We start from the raw sequence: 22,094 nt of genomic DNA on the forward strand, positions 1-22,094 counted from the left end.
AAAAATTGGTTGTAAGTTGGTCTGGCCATGCGGTCATAAAATAAATATATATATATATATATATATATATTTATCGCATGCCAGTAAAACCATTGCTCAGCCATGCTCACCAACACTCGAATCAGGGAGAAATCTACGAGTAAAATAGACGGATGACAGAAGGAGATCAGAAATCATGGGAGTTGCATGAAGAGGGGCTAGGGTTTTTTGATATGGGGGAGAGAAGGTAGGTGGAATGCTTGAGAGATGAGAGAGGGTGGAGCACAAATTAGGGTTGAGTATAGTTCTGATTGATATAAATTGGCTTAAAATCATAATTAATTCGTTATTTACGGTTTTAAAAAAATTAGAACATTTCAACATGTTTAAATTGTTGAACCAATCCGAACCTTTCATTTAAATATGGATTGAATCGGTTTAAGATTACGGATTCACATAATTAAATAACAATATATATATATATATATATATATATATAGAATATTTTAATTTCATAAAAATATAAACATAGTATCATATTAGTTTTACAATAGCAAAATGTCTTTCTATGATATTGAAATACTGTTTTGGAATCTATACCATCACAAGAAAGTTGGTTCTACCATAAGTATTTAAATCATTATAAATTAAAACTAAAAATCAACAAACAAAAGCAATAAAATAAGATACTATGTAGGTTTAGGTTTTGGGTTTTATATGAAATAAGAGAAGATACTATGCAGAAGGGTATACAATATAAATATAAACTATGTATATACGGTCCGGATCAGTTCTAATCCAGCACTGTGGGGTTCAATCCGGAACTGATATGAATTTTTAATTTTTCAATTCAAAATCGAATCACGGATTCAAAAAATCAATCAAAATCTACTGGATTGGACTAAACCGGATCGGATCACGAATTTCACGGATTTCTTGCTCAGCCTTAGCACAAATTGCAAATGCTTGTATTCTGATGGACTAATTCTATATGCACCAATTAATGCACTAACTAGTGTACTCATTGATGATGTGACATAATTTAAGATATTTTTAGTATTTGTAATTTATATAATAAGTGAAATCAATAATAATATTATAACTAGTGTTGGTATATTAATTAGTACACTAATTGATGCATGTTATATTACTCATTCTGATGAGATGAGATTTTGACTTGATAGTATGTAATCTGAGCATTCAATCAAGAAGGATCACGTAAGGCAAGACCGTAACTAAGCACATGTGGTCGGTTCAGTTCATGTGCGTTTTTGTTGGCTAAACTCAGACACTCGACGGAGCAACCGAAATTTACAGATTGACAAAATCGCTCAACCGTTCAAAAAAGCATGATTTTGACTGTATCATGTCAGGTATTGGGCTCATGAACAACCCTAATGGAGATAAAAATTCATAAAGTTTACACACTTTAATCTCGAAATTTGAACAATTCTTAAAGCTTACACACTTTAATCTCGAAATTTGAACTTCTAACTACTCATATGAGATTGTTTTAGAGATGCTATCGAATTACAAGTCCATAGCCTAGAAGTAATGGTTGGGGCTCAGCTCAAGCAATTGCTTGAATTAAGTTGGAGCCATTTATGAAACTTGATTTTCTTTTTAAAAAATACATATATATATATATATATATACACACACATTAGAAGTGACAACATACACTATGCATGTATATATAATTATTTTGTTTAAAAAAAACAAGATTATAAATTGTAAAATTGAATTTGAAATCTGAAAATTGAAATGAATTTGAAAGGAAAAAAAAAAAAAAAACACAGAAGTTGAGAGATTTGGATAAATAAAAGCAAAAAAACCCTGAATTTAAGGCTTAACTACTCACAACTCAAACAACAAAGGTGGTTTCATAAATTTGTGTTTTCAAAACGTATTTTTAATGAGTTTAGCAAAGAAATAATAATAAAATAAAACACGACTTTACAAAAATAAAATAAATATACAAGTGCTTGGAATTGAGAAATATGTTTTAAAAATACTAGTTTAGTAAAAGTGTCATACTTGGATGAAATTCAAGTCTCAACAGTAAAACTGCTTTTGTAAAAGAGTTGCGTTTATTCAAGGCTCTTGCTGGCACTTTAGTCCACTTCCTCCAAATACTTCGAGCAACGCTTGGGAATGATAATGAATTTTAAGTAATTTGAAATTTATAATAAATTGTTTATATAGTTTCAATATAATATACATAAATAAATAAAATATTAACGTCAAATGCAGCCTATTAATTAATGGACTTAAAATATTGGGCTCAAATCTTGAAAAAATAAGGTTGGGTTGGGTTGGATTGGGCTGAAGTTGGGCTGGCCATTACCCACCTGCCCAACCCAAATCCATCCATAACTGGACTCTTCAAATTGCCTCCACGCACACACACACGCACACACACTTTCTCTCCCTCTCTCTCTACATGCTCTCTTTCTAGCACATTCCCTCTCTCTCTCTCTCTGTTCTCACTCTTCAGTACTCAAATTCACCTTCCAAGGCAGACGGTGAGTAAACTGGTTCGATTGGTTCGTTAGAGTCGTCGGAGGAAGCAAGTAAATGAATTTTATGTATTGAATTGAAATAAAACAAGGTCATCGATGAGTTAGGGTTGATTCTCTCTCTATTTTTTTCTCTTTGTTCTCTCTCTTCCCTACTCAAATTCACCTTCTATGGCAGACGGTGAGGAAACTAGTTCAATTGGTTTGTCAGAGGAAGCAGGTTAATGAATTTTATGTATAGAATTGAATTTCGTGTTTTTGAATTGGGGGGTTTTTATGTGTTTTGTACTAGGGTTTATTTTGTTTTTTGTGAGAGAGACAAATCACACAATTGTTTGTTATGTCTGTTCTTTTTTCTATTTCTTGCATTTCTTGTTGAGATTCAACATCCTCTATAGTCTTTCACATAAATCTGGAAGACTTTAGAAAGTTGTAGAGAAATTCCGAAGATTATGGAACATTCGAGAAGAATCCAGAATATTAGAGAAATTTAGACAAATCTAAAAAGTTTTGGAAGGTTCTAAAGTATTCTAGAAAAATATAAAAAAAAAATCTCCATTATGTACTAAAATAATTTAGAGAATTTTAAAAATCTTAAAATATTGTAAAAGGCTAATGATAGTCTTTGGATCAAATTGATCCTAGCCATCTATTAAGGAGGCGAAAGAATATATACAGGGAAGATATATATAATTCGTTATCTCCTCTATATTAAATATACTCTTTTTTTTTTCAATCATATAACTAGAAGTGTAAAAATGACTCGCGATCCGTGGGTGACTCGAAACTCGCATGCGACTCGGGCCCTGGTCTGAGCCCAACCTGGGACTCTAGGGCCTGGGTTGGGGCCATCATTTTGAAGTCTAACCTAAGGGCTTGCTCAAGATCCACTCAAAACTCGGTCTGCTTGGCCTGTCCGAGGCAGAGTGTCATTTTTGATAGAAAAGAATAAAATTTTGGTTTAAAAAATAGAAAAATATATAAAAAAAAATGTTTAGCCACCCAAACTTGAGCCCAAGCCCAGGTCAATCGGCCCAGCCAAAGCCCGAATACCCCTTAGGCTTGGACTTAGTTTGTTGGCCCGTGGTTCAGTCCGACCCAAATTTTGGTGGGGAGCTCGCGAGGCCCGACATGGGGCTGGCCCAAGCTCGGGCCCAGGTGGGTTGGGCCGGGCCAGGCCGGACGGGCCAAATGTACACCCCTACATATAAGTATTAAAGAGAAAGAAAAAAAAATATGAAAGCTTACGACATATGAGTGTTTCAACATATGCTATCCTTTGATCCAGACCCAACAACCCTCCAGGCTCACCTAGCAGCGGCAACTGAAATTGTAATTAATTAACAATTAATATATTATTATTAAATAAAAACTCAAAACAAAACAAAAATTTAATTACAAAAAATTAATTAAAAATAATATTGGATATATCCAAAGGATTACTTGGAAATTAAAGTAGAAGAAACAGAGAATTGGTTTATTATTTTGTTTCCTTTCATTTTATGTTCCTAACTTAAAATCATGAGAGGAACAAGAATACCTAGCATGATATACCATAAATTTTGCCAACTATTGTGACAAGCTCTCCAAAAATCAATGAACAAAGAGGGAAAAAAGCAACAACTCAATTCAAGATGTTATTCAAAGAAATTTGAGTAACAAGACCCTAGTTTTTGCTAATGTGTCATGATATACCTAAAATGTTGCGGGTGCCTAAACGTTTTAATTGAAAAGTTTTATCATGGTGTTTGATTATGTTGTGGGACAACAAACCACCCAAGTTGGCAAAGTGTTTCTTGCAGTTGAAGCAGGTAATTGGAAATCAGCCATAGGAAACTTATAAGTTGGAGGTCCTGATTAATGTAAAGCACAGATCACTAATTAACCCTAATTCAAAAATGAAATCAACAACCTTAAGAACTGGAAGAGAAAGAGAGAGAGAGAATCAAACCTAATTACAAAACCCTAAACCCTAAAGTGACCCTAATTTCAAAAGATCATAGATATCAGATGTAACACCCCAATAAAATCACCTCAACCATTTTCCGTTTATACATTACATTGTCTGTTTGTACATTAAATTTCCAACCAGTGATCATAAATTGATACGCATATATTAATAATGGGAAAAGATATGATGCCCAAAACACTTCTCTTTATCATTGAACTTTCATTTGATTATACATTCATAGTATACTTGGCATGTTCCCATTAGTACAAGATTACATGTAATTCAAAAGATAAACAATCTGAACACATTAGCCCATTAATTAATCATAACAGTCACAACAAATGGAGATTATTTCATTTTTACCCCTATACTTTTACACGATTTTCAATGACCCCCCAGACTACTCTTATTTTCACGCGTACCCCCATACTATTTAAGTTACTATCAATTTTGCCCTTGCCGTCACATTTGAAACGAAAAACATTAAAAAAATTACATATGGCCCCAAATTTCAAAAGAAAGATGCAAACCCACTCTTTCCTACCAACAAACCACCATCGCCAACCACCACTTCAAGCCCTTCTATCTCTTTCGTCATAATTCTGTCTCGCCTCATTTTTACGTTGTTGGATTCAACTCACAGTCTAGTTTTCGTATCACATCTCAAATGTCTCGTTCTTCTTCTTTTTGCATGCTATTGAAGCTCCGAAAGTTGATACAAAAAAGAGATTTTTCTTCTAATTTTTGACTTTTCTTCGAGCCATCTTTCAAACTTCATATCTTTCTCGATTCTTGGCAATTCTACTTCATTCTTTTGCCATTCTCTTCACCTCACTTCCTACTTCACCCTACACTACCTCGCTTTCTCATTTCTTCATGTAATGGGCGGTTTTGGTATGCTGGAAGTTGTTTGAAAACTAATTTTGAAAATTTCAAAACATTACAACCCATATGGTGTAGTTCTGTGAAAAAAAGTGTTTGGTACCCTTTCCCTGTATATCTCACTACTATATCTTGACACTCCCATCTGCGGAGCCGGTGAAGACCAACCCCTCAAATCTAGCAACCACTGCATTCACTGGGTCATCATGAACATAAATCGATTCCAAGCATTTCGAATTTGATACTCCCCAAACCTTCATTGTCTTATCCCAAGAAACTGAATATAACAAAGATTTGTCTTCGCTCAAACTAAGACACAAATCACATTGAAATGCTTGATCCAAACCGTATTTCGATTCCTTCTCACCTCAACATAATTGCTCGAATTGATCGAGCTCTTTATATAAGGTTTCAACGTAGGTAAAGTCCCGATTCATTTGTGAATTGTTGGATTCTTCGCAAACACTTTCCATAATCGAATCTTCTCGTCTTGATAGCCCATGAAGATGATTTCATTTGCAATTAAAATGGCTTTAATTAACCCACTATTCGATTTGAACCCAGAAAACTCCTTCTGATTCTTCCGTACCCGAATGTTCTTGCCATCAGAACCAGTGTATAACAAGTCGCTAGAGGTGGCAAGTGAGTATATATGGCCTTCTTTTCAAACAAGAGAACCCATTAGGCCTGTGTATGAATAGTAATTGTCAATTTGAGTGGCATGAGAGGGCTATGGAGATTTCGATAATGGCGAGGATTCGTCCCAGGAAGTCGCGTTTGGTGAAGAAGTGTTAGGAGGGCTGGTGTTGACATTGCTGAATCGAAATGATTCATTTGTGGACTGGAGAAGTGTTAGGAGGGTTGGTTTGCATTTTTCTTTTGAAATTTGGGGCCAAAATGTAATTTTTTTAATGTTTTCTGTTTCAAATGTAACGGTGGGGGCAAAATTGATAGTAACTTAAATAATATGGGGGTACGCGTGAAAATAAGAGTAGTCTGAGGGGGTCATTGAAAATATTGTAAAAATATAAGGGTAAAAATGAAATAATCTCCAACAAATGAGCATCCGTGCTCCACAAAAGGTTCACCATGCCCTCTAATTAACAAGGTAGTGCTTATTCATCATGACCTAAAAGGTTGTTATTATAGGAATGAACAATATCCCAGTAGATAATATATTTAACTAGGTATATAAACATTCAATATAATCATGTGTAATCCAAAATTTGTTGCTCCAAAAATTTTATTCAAAACAAATTCACTTAAGTATATATATGTAAAAGAATGTAAAATCTTCCCAAACAATCCCCTATTCTCCGTCCTCACACGGATGGGCCTGTGGGCACCTCAAGCTTTTCACATTTATCGTCCTCACACGATTGGGTATGTGGACACCTCAAACATTTCCACATTTATCATCCTCACACGATCGGGCAAATGGGCACCTAACTTCCTCGCGTGCGTACTAAATACATCACACAACATATCATTTAAACAAATCCCTAAATTTGTCTCATCACTAGATGTCTCAACACATCCTCATCTCCTCAATTCATTTCCCATTTATTTCCAAAAACAAAGGACCATAGTCAATAATTATGGTTTTGCATGAATTTGGGGTTTTTTCTCGTATTCTCGTTAAATCCAAGAATCATGGGATAAATGTTGTTTTCCTCAAAGAATATTCAATCATTACAAAATTATAGAGGCAAAGCCCCCTTTTTCCGTTAATCCATTAAATTAAATCACCCCTCTCATACCACACATACATCATGAAATCTGTCACATAATCACATCAAAATATAGATATACAAGATTAAAAGTATTCATACCTCAAGAATGAAGACAAAGAGATAGAAGCCCAACAAGAACTTTGAAGAAAATGTGAAACAATTGGTGAAAACCTTGATCTAAGCTTGCTCTTCGCTTATCTTGGAAGATCTAAGATGAATTTATAGTAGAAAAGAGGGAAATCAAGAGTTTTGGGTTAGGGTTTTTTGGAAATAGGTGATAAAGGGAGAGAGGAAATGAAAAAGTGAGAAAGAAATGAGTAAAAGTCAATTTTTAAGAAGCTGATTCCAAACAGACTACTCGAGTGCTCACTCTTACGCTCGAGCAAATAATGAAGGCTCCCAGAGTCCCAGGCGTGAGAAGCAGAAGAAATTGTCGAGAAACATTTAGTAGTTAATTTTTAAGAAGTGCCATTTTTTGTCGCCAGATTAGTCATTGAATAATTGTTGGGAAAGGTATTTGCGACTAAAAAAACCTTAGTTGCCAAAAGTCCTCAATTGCAGACTAATTTTTTAGTCGCCAAAAGCTTTCAAAAAAAATAATAATAATAATATTGCGTTTTCAGCGACTAAAACATTTGGTCTCCAAAAACTGAAATTATTTAGGACAACTAATTTATTTAGTAGCCAAAATATTTTTTTGTTCGTTTTTTTTTTTAACTACTAAATGTTTTATTCGCCTAAAGTGCAATTTTTTTTAGTTACTAAAAATTTAGTCACCTAAAGTCTGATTTCTTTTTGGCTACTAAAGTTTTAGTCGCCAAATTTTTTTTAAGCGAAAAAAGTCTTAGTCGCGCAAAGTTTGCTTTCTTTTTTTCATGGCTACTAAATATTTAGTCACCATTTTTTTCATTTTAATTTTTTTAGCTAGTAACTATTTAGTCACTAAAAATATTTACTTCCTTTTTGGTTACCAATTGTTTAGTCACAAAAACATGATTTTTTTATTTTTTTTATTATTATTTTTTAAATTTGTTGACAACCTGTATGTATTCCGTGCAACCTATACCATGTATATAAACAAAACAATACATATATTATCAACCATTCCTCAATTTGCATCCATTTCACTTCCAACCATCCAAAAACTAATAAATTTTAATATCAAATTCCATACAAACTAAGTATATTCCAACCTAAAATAATAATTCCATACAAAACAGAGAATCATACGAAAAACATGTCATCCGTACACACAAATAAATAAATATTCATTACCATACCAAATGGCCATTTGGCGTGATACAAATTAACAATATTAATCCACACAAGAGCAAAGGATGACAAAATAGTAGGATAATACAAAAGTGTAATTTGTCTTATGTCACAAAAATAGAAGGGTAAATTACAATTACACCACTTGAGATTTTCTTAAAATACAAATTGCCTCTTGTGGTTCTAGAAATTACATTGCACCCCCTGAGATTTCTAATTTCATAACAAATTGATTATTTTATTAATAAATCATCAAGTCAATTAATAATTTTTAATGATATTAGAAATATATTTCAATTAATAATTTAGATAATTTTATTATTGTATAAGAGAGTAGTTAAGAATTTTATTTTTTTAGTTAATTTTGTAAAATAAAAAATTCTGACAAGGGGATATTTATAATTTTTCAAATCACAGAGGGCAATTTGTATTTTAAGCAAATTTCATGAGGTGTATTTGTAATTTACCCAAAATTAGAATATCCACAAGTTCGCGCCAAAAGCCATCTACAAAAAAAATTTGCACCCATTAGTACCAGAAATGCATGCATAACTTGATAACTTGAGGCAATAAGATCAGAGAGTGAATTAAATTATTCATCTTCTTCAGTGCTTTTTCCATTATACTCTTAGACAAACTGTGAGCCAATTCTACACTAATTTTCAGCAAAAGCCAATAACATTCAATTTTAAGGAAGTAATTTGCAGACTAATAAACAAACAAGCCATAAACAAACCTAGTAAGAGTATGTAATGTTTTTCATATTATTTCTTTCATGAAACTCATATCTAGGAAAGAGTATGTAATGTTTTTAGTTGTTTTGTATCAAGCTGTTTTAGCATGAACTGTTAGGGACAGTATAAATCATATCAATTTAAATCTGCTGAACAAATTAAAGAGACAAAAGACTCTCTTACAAAAGACTCCGAGAGAGCGAGAGAGAGAGAGAGAGAGAGAGATAAGAACCCCCGTTTGAATTCCGAAAATGTTAAGAAGAACCTGGGTGCCAATCTTTGAATGTTTCCTACTAAAATTTTATGTACCTTTGGCTACTCAATTCGTTGTTTGTCACCAAAGATTAATTTATAATGATTAATTTATTTAGTAGCCAAACACTTAACTAATGGCGACTAATATTTTAGTCACCAAAAGTAATAATTTGCAGGCTAATTTTGTTTTTGTTAGAAAAGTTGGGTGTACCCCAACTAAATCTTTTGTAGTCACCAAAACTAAATATTCGCCGACCAATTTTTTGGTCGCCAAAGAGTAACAATAAAATTATGGCTGTTATTTGGCGACTAAATTTCGTTTAGTCAGCAAAAATTAGTATACCATGACTAAAACAAATTTTAGTAGCCTAAAAACTAGACCACGCCAACTATTATTTTTTTTAGTCGCCAATTATGGTATATTTAGCGACTATTTTTTTTTTAGTCGCCAATAAATAATATGCCTCAACTAAAAAAATTTAGAAGCTAAACCCTAAACCAACACCAATCAATATAATTTTTAGTTGCCAAAAATTGAACTTTTGGCAACTAAATTTCTTTTAATTGCCAAAAGTGTAAATTATTGTAGTGGATTTTTGACACAAAACCTTTTTAATACAACATCTTTATACGAAAAGGAATAAGGTTCGGCTTTAAACCCGAGCCGTCACATCAGATATAATACAAAGAATCAATAAATAAAAATCATAGATCACAAATCACATAACTCAAAAACGAAATCAACAACCTTAAAAACAGGAAGAGAAAGAGAGAGAGGATCAAAACTAATTTCAAAACCCTAAACCCTAAAGTAACCCTAATTTTAAAAAAAAAGAATCAAGAATTCAAAATCCTAAATCAAAAATCATCCGTAACCCCCCTAATTTCAAAAGCAAAGCACATATTACAGATTACCTAATTCAAAAGCAAAATAACCCTAATTCAAAAATGAAATCAACAACCTTAAGAATAGGAAGAGAAAGAGAGAGATGATCAAACCTAATTTCAATGTAACCCTAATTTCAAAAGATCACAGATATCAGATATAATACAAAGAATCAATAAATCAAAACTTCAAATCAAAAATCAACCATAATTTCAAAAATGAAGAACAGATCACAAATCAACCCTAATTCAAAAACGCAATAACGCTAATTCAAAAACAAAATCAACAAGCATGAGAGAGAGAGAGAGAGAGAGAGAGAGAGAGAGAGAGAGAGAGAGAGAGAGAGAGACATCGAACCTTTATCTTCGTTCTTCGATTCCTCGCCATCTACTGAAGCCTTGCCATCTATTGACGATTTTTTCTCCGATGCTTATCTTTGGATAGATAATTGGCATTCGTCATGGAATAGATTTGGAAAAAGTGGTCTATAATTTGGGCATAATTTTAGGGGGTCAAGGTTTTGATAATGGAAATAGCCTAGACCAAGAACAGAGTGGCCCAAGAAATTACGTCCAATACTCCATCCATTTTTCAACCTATAAAATCTTCTCCAAAAAAAAAAAAAAAATATATATATATATTATTAGGGGCACTCTCAGCTTATGGAGATTTTTCTACCACATATCTACTTGGAATGCTGGTAGGACAACATGATATAGTTCCTTTGAATAATGTAGTATGGTTTTAGAAACATGTTCCAAAGTGGGTCTTCATTCTCTGGCTCTGTTCATAGAAAGTTGGCAACCAAAGATAGATTGAGAGAGGAGGGTATAGAAGTTGATCGAGAATGTCCTCTATGTAGTCAAACAACAGTGTCACACAAGCATCACTTCTTTGGCTGCAATTAATTGTACTTTCATTTGAAGAGACATCCTGAATAAAGTCAGTCTGCCTATGCAATGGGATTGGGAAATCAGATGGACTGTTCCAATGTGCAAGAAAGAAAAATTCATAAACTCAATGTACAAGCTTTCCATTGTTGCGAGTCATCACTAATTCTTTCCACTCTCTAGAATCTTCTCTCTAGAATATTTTAGAAATTTTCACATGAATCTAAAATACTCCAAAAAGGTCTAGAAGATTCTAGAAAGACCTAGAGAAATCTAGAAGATTCTAGAACATCCTAGAAGGTTTCAGAACGTTGGAGAAGTTTGGAGAAATCTAGAAAGTTTCGAAATTTAGAAGATTCTAGGTACTGGACAATTGAGTAACTGAGTGAAAGAAAAGTGATATGAGTGGTGTAATCAAGTGTCCTGCAAGAGTGTGTGCAAGTACGAAGGAGTCTAAGTGTGAATACTGTATCCATTGGGTACTGTGTGAAGAAAATGCTTTGAGTGTATTGTTGTGTACAATTTGTTGGACAATCTTCACTGTATTTAAAAAGATTAAATTCTGTTGTGTACAAAACAACAACAAGAATAAAAGAAATAGAGAAAAGGAGAGAATTTGTTTGATTACAAAAATCAAACTCGAAATAAACAAATAAAAACAGAATAAAATTAAACAACTTACTTGGTTAATTTATTTGAATAACTTTTCTGATCAAGTCCAGTGTTTAACACTGTGTCCTTAAGACAGATTCGCCCTCTCCACGGTGCTTTCAGAATTTGGACGTCTATCTCCCAGGATGAAATGATCTTACCACAAACAATAACAGCACTACAAATTGTTTGCCTTACGAACACACTAAGTGTTTACACTCTTTCTTTCGGAAATAAAATGCAGCAAGATGAAGAATATAATTTGCAGAGGATGGAGTACGAAAAATTGGAGTAAAATCCAAATGGGAGGCTAGTCTATTTATAGATGTAAAGGTGGCTCTTGGTTTTGAATTGAACAGGTATGAAACCTGTTAGATTCAAATTTAAACAGATTTGAATCTGTTTATTCAAACAGATAGAAACGGGAAGGGCTCTGTTTGGATGAGCAATAAATCCAAACCAGTTTAATTCTGTTTGAAAACGGGAAGGGCTCTGTTTGGATGAGCAATAAATCCAAAACAGTTTAATTCTGTTTGAAAACGGGAAGGGCCCTGTTTGGATGAACAATAATTCCAAACCAGTTTAATTTGAATTCTGGATTTTATTTTAATAAAAAATAAAATTAAATTCAAATGTTTTTGGCCCAAAAAGATTAGAAGCCCAACCCAACCACGCACCCGCGCCCAAGCCCAGCCCGCCCGACCGGACGGCGGCGCGCGTGTGTGGTGATTTTTGGGTCCAATGGGTCTAGCCCATTTTGCCCATAACCTCTCCCTCTAAAACACTTGGGTACCCCTTGGGGCACACCCCAAGTATCTCACCCTAAGCCTTATAAACCCTTTCAAAACTTCCCATCAAATCAATGTGGGACAAGCCAATTTACCACCTTAAGTAATTTCCACCAAAACTCCATTTCCATGGAGCACACTTTGGCTTCAATTTCCCATTCACTCGGTAATGGTTTTAAGCAACCAAATATACCACGTGAATCACAACGCGGCATAGAACGCGTTACCACTTTGACCCGAGTAAATCGACACTCGGGGCCCACCTAAAAAATAGACCGAACTTAGGAAAAAATTCTGGTTTTATCCAGAATTTTATAACCATTTCCAACACAATTCTAGTGTACAAGTGTTTGAGTGATATCAATAAAGGTTGCATTTTTTGTTCCATTAGTGCGTCAAACTCAACATCCATATCGGCTATTATTTACCACATGGAATGAAAGGAATTCACTAATAAAACCATTGAAGATTCACTAAAAAGACTGAAGCTACCCTTATCAAAACCATTGAGGATGGTGTTATAGCAAGTCAATAATATAAAAATACATCTACATATATAAGGATTAGAGTAAAAGATACCCAAACCAAGGAAACTGCATTGATTGTACTCTCTTCTTCTTTTTCTTCTTTGGTAGGTTTTTGATAAAGAACAAATGATTTATTAGAAATGAGCATCAAGATGATGCAAATAATTGCAAAGAAGCACCAAAACTACGAAAGCCTAAACATGTAAAGTATCTATAAAGTCCACCAGCGAAAATAAATCAGGAGACACAGTCCCAGTATGCTTCAAAATAGGCACATTTAACTTTTCCCTTCGAAAAATCCATCAATTATGACCAATTAGAAAATCTCTAGTTATGCAATCACATGCTATGAGACCTCCCAAAATTGTTTTCCATTCAACTAGCATTAAATCTCCAGCTATAATGTTAGAAGAGGGTTACATATCATCAATTTTTAATACCATTTTATTTCTCCATGCACGCACATGGCACACATGACTCTCAAGTGATTATTATTATTTTTATTTCCTCATATAATTTATTCCTAAACAAAAAAGCAATCACAAACATCCCAACCAGGCAGTGACAAATATCTTGTAGTAAAGCGTATTTGTAACTGTTATTGTTGTGTTCTACAGTGTCATCTTGCAAGGATTTACAAGTTGAATACAAAAGAATCCAATCTGGTAGTGTTGGCACCATAAATCTGTAATTTTTATTATTTATATACTTGCAAGACATGTGGCATCCTTCTACTCATTTGGAGATTATGAGAAGCTATGAAATATGAATAGATGATGGAGAACAAAGTGGAGAACATGGAGCATGAAGTGGAGGTTGAAGGAAGTTATGGAAGATCATAGAGTATGAAATAGAGAAGGTGGAAGAGTAGGTAGTTTTAGGTAGTTTTTTCTTACAAATGTTTGCCTATAAATAGCTATTCATGGCTACATTGTAGAGGACCCAGACTCAAATCTAGAAACCAGTTTATTTACTTTATATTCCTTCTAGTTTTACATGTCCAGCACTTCAATTCCTGTACTGCGCTTCATTTCCTAGGAGTAGTTTCAAGTGGTCGTTGCTGTAAATATTTTCAAGGCTAGGTCATTTCATTGTAAATTCCTATTTACTTAATGAAATTCAGTTTCTGAATTATTCTGTACTCGTTATTTCTTATAAATTTCTCCTCAAACAAGCCACTAGTAAAAGTCATTTTCATTGAGGCTGAAAGAACTTCAACACAATCATTTGATAATTGGTTGGCAATTAAAACTCTGTAAGGACTGATTGATCCTTGTTGGCACGCTTAAAATTACATAATTAACCTTCAAAAGCCAAAAAAGCCAACATATATTTTTTGGTACGCCCGGTGGGACGTCAAGTGTAAAAAATGAAAAATGAATTGGATTCGTCCATTTTAAATAGCCTAGATGAAATCTATTGGTGTAAACAAAAAATTTTGGATCTTCAAGAAGAGATCCATTTTCTTGATGAAATAAACTTTCATCCCTTACAATATTATTTGGTGGAAGAAAAAAGACACAATTTAATTGGAGAAATTCATCAACTTGATGTGAAAATTCTCCAATGGAATGATGAGTTGTCAACTCTCACCACCAAGTCCTTAACTGAAGCTTTAATGGCCGGAATTGGTGAGTTTTTTTAAAATTTTTCCATGGTTGAAAATAGCTAAAGCAAAGAGTTGATTTCATCAATGGCTAGGGGGGTCCAAAAACCAATTTTTAGAGAGTCAAGTCACGAAAATAACATACCTATGGGGGATTTTCATAAGCCATTAATGGGTAACATGGAAAAACAACCCACTTTGCCAAATAATTATGAAAATCAATTCAACGAAAGCCATGTTTTTGAACAAAACATGGTCAAGAATAATGAACAAGCCACTGTTCATGAATTCAAAATTTTTGACATTCTTCAAAATGTCAAAAAGTATGAATTTTCATGGTCACACTATACCATGAATTTTATTGTTCCAAATCTATTTTGGATTTGTGAATCACATCAAACGTTGACTTTGATGGAATGGCTAACAAATAATATTTCGTTATTGCAATATATTGGGCCAAGAATATGGTTATTAGTTGATCCATAAAACCATCACCATTTGGTTTTGTGGTTACCTTCGAAGCATGTTATTAAGAACATGTAAGGGTTGTTAAACCTCTTTTCAAAGGATAAATGGTTGTGCTGTTATATATATTCATTGAAATATCATTTTATAGCCACTAATGGCTAGTTAAAATGCCAAACTAATTTTATAGTAATCTAACTCTTTTGATTTGGTTCAAAGAGATGTCATGAGCACTTTCGAATGACGACTTTGATCCTTTAGTAACATATGTGACTTTCAAATGGTGATTTTGTCATCAATAAACACCTTCGAAATGTAACATTGGATGAGAAAGCTTTCGAAATGTGTACCTCCTTTCAAATATATGTAAAATTACAATTAATTGATTGTCAAATAATGCCTATTTTGGCATGATAATTAGTGACTTTACGGATAAACATTTTTATCGCCATTTGTAAAATGAAAATGTAACTAGTATTCTAGAAATGTTGGTTCGAAGAACAACAGCTTTGGTGTCTTCGAAGAATTAATAATTGGTTCGAAGCACAAAATTAATATTTTCATTAATTATGTGTGAACCAGAACATACAAAATTTGAATAACCACAATGTTGGCCAAAAGTTGCTTCAAAAGCCCTTTTGCCATAATTTTGTAAGCTTCGAAGCACTCCATCTTGCATCAACAACAATTTCGAAGAAACAATAATGGTGGTTGTGAACCTTCGAAACTTTGCCGAGTACTTCCAAGGATGTGATTCGTCATTTGTCGGCACCTTCGACCTTCAAAGGATGATTTTGGTCTCAGCTTCGAAGAAACAATAATAGTGGTTGTGAACCTTCGAAGCCTTGCTGAGTATTTTCAAGGATGTAATTCGTTATTTGTCGGCACCTTCGACCTTCGAAGTATGATTTTGGTCCTCTATACCACCTTCGAAGCTTCTTATTAGTCCATAATAGCTAGCTTGTGTAACAGCTTGTTAAGGTGAATCATGAAAATTTGCGGCTCTGAATGATTCTAAGTGCAAGCAACATCAACCTACTTCAAAAGGTTTCAAGTTTTCTAAGTGTTTGAAGTATGAGTAAAATAAAATTGTTTAATTTCCTTCAAAGGATTGATGTCGATTCGAAGCACATATGTAATATCCTTTCAAGGCATATATATAATTCGAGACAGCTAGTCATAATTTCATGCTCATTAGAAGCACTTTATTGATGCTATTATGTCATTCGAAACACTTTGTTGATATTATTCGAAGCACTTTGTTGCTTAGATTAGTCATGTGCTTGGTTCGGCTGTCACGCCCCAAGCTCCGTGACAACGCCGCACACTCATTTAAGTGAGCATGCAAGGTTAAGAGTCCAACACATAACCAACAATGTAAAATACTTCAATTAAATCCTTAATTATCATAATGCTAAAATCCATAAAAATTGATTATTCTTATCATATGAAATTATCCACCAAGTCCACTAATAAAATCCATTAACAAAACAATAATCCAAGTACTTAAATCATGGTCCTACTCTCGGCACTCCCACAAGTAAAAACCCCGCGCAGCTCTACTCCTCAGAATCTGAAAAATAAAATAAGGGTAAGCTAGACAGCCTAGTAAATAACCAACCATCACTGTTAGTTGGATCAAGTATACAAAAAAAAAAAATAGTCGATAACCAATAAATATATTTTTTGCTACCATTCAATAAATGAACAATTATTTTGTAAGATGGTTTCGTAGCTGAAAATAAACAGTGTAGCAATACATTTTAATTGAAAAGACAATGAGGTAATTCGATGAAATTTCGTTGTTCAAAATTGATGGTTCGATATTCAAATGGTTCAATGATGCAATTCACAAAACCCAAGTCTTGGTGACTACGGTCACTTAGTCCGTGACAAGGCCCAGAACCACACATAGGCCGGTGGTAAAGCCCCAAAAGAAACTAGTTTCTGTGCCAATAAATAATCCCCATTGGCTAGGGTCCAAATCATAGTCAGACTGGAGTGATGTTCTGCATTCAAACAATACACAACTTTTAAATAAAATATTCGATATTTTCAGAATAAACATTTGGTACAATTTTCAGAATAGTTTCACCAAATATTCAAATACTTTTCGTAATAATATTCGATGTTGTTTTATACTTGACCCATATTCTATTTTAAGAGAACATGAAGGCTATAAATAAATATTTATGATTTTAAACGATTCGATAGGAATAAAAATGAACCAACAGTGATAGAGGGTTACTTACCTCAAACAACTAAAATAATATTTCCCAAGCTAATCTCAAATTACCAAGATCCACCTCAATCTCACAAACCTAATAAAATAATACACCACATAAACAATTATTATGTGCACCCATCCATCTCTTTTTGTAACAACAATAGAATAAATTAACCCAATAGTCTATTAGGAACTCCCACGATTTAGCATCAAAACAAAACCATCACGGCTTCAGAAATTCTCAACCTATGTTATCCTATTGTTGTTCATATACATGTATAAATTTGTAATTGCTTCTAGCTAATCTTGTATCCCACAGACACACCACCATTAAACTTAACCCATCACATATTAATCTCAAAATATGAACCACCCAAACGGAATGCAAAATACACTCTAAAATTGAGCAAAATCGAGACCCCCAACATAGACTACAACAATATAATTATTTAATCATATACGCCCATAAAATCATCTATTAATATATTAACACTAAAATCATAGTTAGGAATACAATAAAATAAATCTTACCTAAGTGATGAATAAAGCAAAACCACTACTCTTATGAATCCTCCCTCTTCCTTTTGGTTCTGGTTTCTTTTCTTAAATTTTTTTTTTCAAACCCTTGTTGCCTTGCCTTTCCGCAACATCCACACCTCCCCTTGTTTGTTTGTGTTTTTTTTTTTTCCTCTTCAAACCGCTGAGTAACAACAGCCTCCAAATACCCAGCAGCACTTTCACAAGGCTCCCTTTTCTTTCTTTTTTTCTTTCCTTTTTTTAAAAGGTTTGAAAACCTAATTCTTAAGATTACTAAATTACCCATACAATTTATTTTAAATTATTAATCTATCCAAAATAATTCTATAAATAACTTGGGTTTTACATTCTCCCCCCCCCCCTTAAAAGAAATTTCGTCCTCGAAATTGACATACCTAGAGTCTAAAAAAGTTGTGAATACTTTCGTTTCATTTCATCCTCAAGTTCCCAAGTTGCTTCTCTTTCTGAGTGATTGCTCCATTGAACCTTAACATAGTGGATGACTCGACGCCTCAAAACCTGTTCCTTCCTATCAACAATTCGTATAGGGTGTTCCTCACAAGTCAAATCCTCCTTAAACTGCAACGGTGCATGATCAATCACATGACTAGGATCCGGTATATACTTCCTTAACATTGAGACATGAAAAACATTATGAACTCCAGCTAGTGAAGGTGGTAGGGGAAGTCTGTAAGCTACCTCACCAATTCGATCTAAAACCTCAAATGGCCCAACAAATCTAGGACTCAATTTACCACGAACACCAAACCTCATTACTCCTTTCATAGGAGACACCTTAAGGAACACATGGTCTCCAACCCCAAACACCAAATTGCGTCTCCTGCATAGCTTTTCTGTCTACTCTGTGCCGTATGAAGTCGCTCTCTAATAAGATTGATCTTGTCCACTGTTTGTTGCACAATCTCAGGCCCTAACAACTTCTTTTCACCCACATTATCCCAACAAATAGGTGATCTACACTTTTGTCCATATAAAGCCTTATATGGTGCCATTTAAATGCTCGCATGATAATTGTTATTATAAGAGAATTCCACTAAGGCCAAATGCTCATCCCAAGAACCTCCAAGATCAATAACACAAGCCCTCAACTTGTCTTCCAAAGTTTGAATAGTTTTCCCTGACTGTCCATCAGTCTGAGGATGAAAGGCAGTGCTAAAATTCAAACTAGTACCCAAAGCTGTATGCAAACTCCTCCAAAACATAGATACAAATCTGCTATCTCTATCAGACACTATGGTTACCGAAATTCCATGCAACTTCACAATCTCCTTGATATACAAATTTGCAAACTTCTCTAAGGAAAACCCTACCTTAAAAGCTAGAAAGTGAGCGGATTTGGTCAATCAATCAATGATAACCCAAATAGCATTGTTACCACCTTGGGTCCTAGGCAAACCTGTCACAAAATCCATGGTAATATGTTCTCACTTCCACTCGGGAATAGGAAGAGGTTGTAACTTACCTACAGGTCTCTGATGTTCAACTTTCACTTGTTGACATACCAAACATTGAGCAACATACTGAGCAATTTCCCTCTTCATATTATTCCACCAAAAGTTCCTCTTCAAGTCTTTATACATTTTAGTGCTCCCTGGATGTACAGTGTATCCTGAACTGTGAGCTTCTCTCAGGATTTCTCTCTTGATCTAAATCATTGGGCACACACAACCTCTCTCCAAATCTCAAGGTTCCATCTTTATGCATACAAAATTCCATCTGTAGCCCTATTTCCATTTCAGCCTTAAGTTTTTGCAACTGAGGATCTCTTCCCTGAGCATCTTTAATTCTATTAATCAATGTGGGTTGAACTCTAAGGTTTGCCAACTGCACTCCATGGGTATGCCATCTAATCTCAATATTCAACCTCTGCAAGTCCTCTAAGATATTCTTTTGGTCAGTGATCAAGGTAGCCAAATTACTCGGGGTCTTTCTACTCAAGGCATCCGCCACTGCATTGACTTTTCCTGGATGATAATTGAGAGTCAAATCATAGTCCTTTAATAGCTCCAACCATCGCCTTTGCCTCATATTCAATTCTCTTTGAGTGAAAATATACTTTAGACTTTTTATGATCAGTGAATATCTCACATTTCACCCCATACAGGTAGTGCCTCCAGATTTTCAATGTGAACACCACGGCAGCCAACTCCAAATCATGCGTAGGATACTTCTGCTCATATTGCTTCAACTGCCTAGACGCATATGCCACTACCTTATCATTTTGCATCAGGACACAACCCAAGCCCATCTTCGATGTATCACTATAGACGGTAAAACCTTAATCTCTGGACGGAACTTTAAGTACTGGAGCACACACCAATCGACTCTTTAGATCTTGAAAACTCTTCTCACAATCATTAGACCATTCAAATTTAACCCCTTTTTGTGTTAAACGAGTCAAAGGCATAGAAATTCGAGAAAATCCCTCAACAAACCTTCTATAATAACCTGCTAAACCCAAGAAGCTACAAATTTTAGTGACACTAGTAGGCCTATTCCACTCTACCACCGCCTCCACTTTCTTGGGGTCAACAGACACCCCATCTCTAGATATCACATGACCCAAAAATGATGCACTCTCTAGCCAAAATTCACACTTCTTTAATTTAGCAAATAATTTCTTCTCCCTTAATATCTGCAACACTATTCTCAAATGTTCTTCATGCTGCTCTTTACTCTTCGAGTACACAAGAATGTCATCAATAAAAACTACCACAAACTGATCTAAGAAGGGTTTAAATACTCTGTTCATTAACTCCATAAAAGCTGCAAGCGCATTGGTCAACCCAAACGACATCTCTAAAAATTCATAATGCCCATACCTAGTTCTGAAGGCTGTCTTAGGTATATCTTCTGCCTTAACCTTCAACTGGTGATAGCCAGAACGAAAGTCAATCTTAGAAAAGACTTGTGCTTCTTGCAACTGATCAAATAGGTCGTCTATCCTAGGCAAAGGATATTTATTTCGAATTGTCACCTTGTTCAACTCTCGATAATCAATGCAAAGGCGAAAACTGCCATCCTTCTTTTTCACAAATAAAACAGGAGCACCCCAAGGAGAAACACTAGGCCGAATAAAGCTCTTATCTAGTAACTCTTGTAATTGTTCCTTCAACTCTTTTAACTCTGCTGGGGCCATCCGATACGGAGCCTTGGAGATAGGACCCGTGCCGGGTATCAATTCAATGGCAAACTCAATCTCTGTATCTAGTGGCAACCCCAGTAACTCTTCAGGAAAAACATCGGGAAATTCCTTCACAACTAGAATAGCCTCTAACTTCAATTCAGTCTCACGGGTATCTCTCACATAAGCTAAATAGCCCTCGTAACCATTCCTTAACAACCGTCTAGCTTGCAAAGCTGAGATTACCAAAAGAGGAGTGTTAACTCCACTACCCACAAAACAAAATTTTGGTTGATTAGGAATCTGAAATACTACCCTTTTGCCTCGACAATCAACAGAAGCATAATTGGTTGCCAACCAATCCATTCCAAGAATTATGTCAAAGTCCCGCATATCTAAAACAGTTAAGTCTACAAGCAATTTCCTGTCATCTATACTAACCACACGAGATTTGCAAATTAAGTAAGCAACCATAACACCTCCTATCGGGGTTTCAATACATAAGTCGATCTCTCTAGAGACACATTTCCATCCATGTTTCTCAACAAATCCCATAGACACAAATGAATTTGTAGCGCCAGAATCAAATAACACATGTGCATAAACAGAAGACACTAAAACAGTACCTGACACCACCGTGTTGGAAGTCTGAACATCTTGTTGCGTGAGTGCGTACACTCGACCTTGAGTCTTTGGCTTATGACCTCCATTTTTCTTTTGACTTCCTAAAGACCCTTTTTTCTGTTAATGCTTCTTTATTTGTCCATGTTTTCTGTTCAATCTTATGCCCCTTCCGGTTAGGGCAATCAGCTATCCTGTGTCCCTGTTGCCCGCAAGAGAAACAAGCCCCAGTAATCCAACGACACTCATTATACCGATGGAATCCATTACACCTAGTGCACTGTACCCGATCGTTCTGCTTGTCAACACTACCACCCACAGTTCGACTTCCCCAACTCCCAACCGAAGAAGTGTTTTGTCTCTTAGCATTGCCCTTCGAACTGTTATTAGTTTGAAAGTTGGTAGAACTAGGCCTCTTCTTATAAT

The 22,094-nt window shown here is 34.7% G+C and overlaps 1 protein-coding gene and 1 pseudogene across 1 annotated transcript; both read right to left on the minus strand.

The window, feature by feature from the left end:
• Window positions 1–5,381: 5,381 nt before the first annotated feature.
• LOC114321870 (protein JINGUBANG pseudogene) lies at window positions 5,382–6,127 on the minus strand (annotated as a pseudogene).
• Window positions 6,128–18,304: 12,177 nt separating this feature from the next.
• On the minus strand, window positions 18,305–18,915 carry LOC145805483 (uncharacterized). Its single transcript, XM_082900624.1, has 2 exons — window positions 18,731–18,915; window positions 18,305–18,530 (listed from the first exon to the last, which is right to left on the minus strand). The coding sequence occupies exons 1-2, from the start codon at window positions 18,913–18,915 to the stop codon at window positions 18,305–18,307; spliced, it is 411 nt and encodes a 136-aa protein (XP_082756750.1).
• Between the last annotated feature and the right edge of the window lie 3,179 nt (window positions 18,916–22,094).

This window comes from Camellia sinensis, chromosome 13 (genome assembly GCF_055761805.1).
Source record: "Camellia sinensis isolate YWXY chromosome 13, ASM5576180v1, whole genome shotgun sequence".
NCBI classification, from domain to species: Eukaryota; Viridiplantae; Streptophyta; class Magnoliopsida; order Ericales; family Theaceae; genus Camellia; species Camellia sinensis.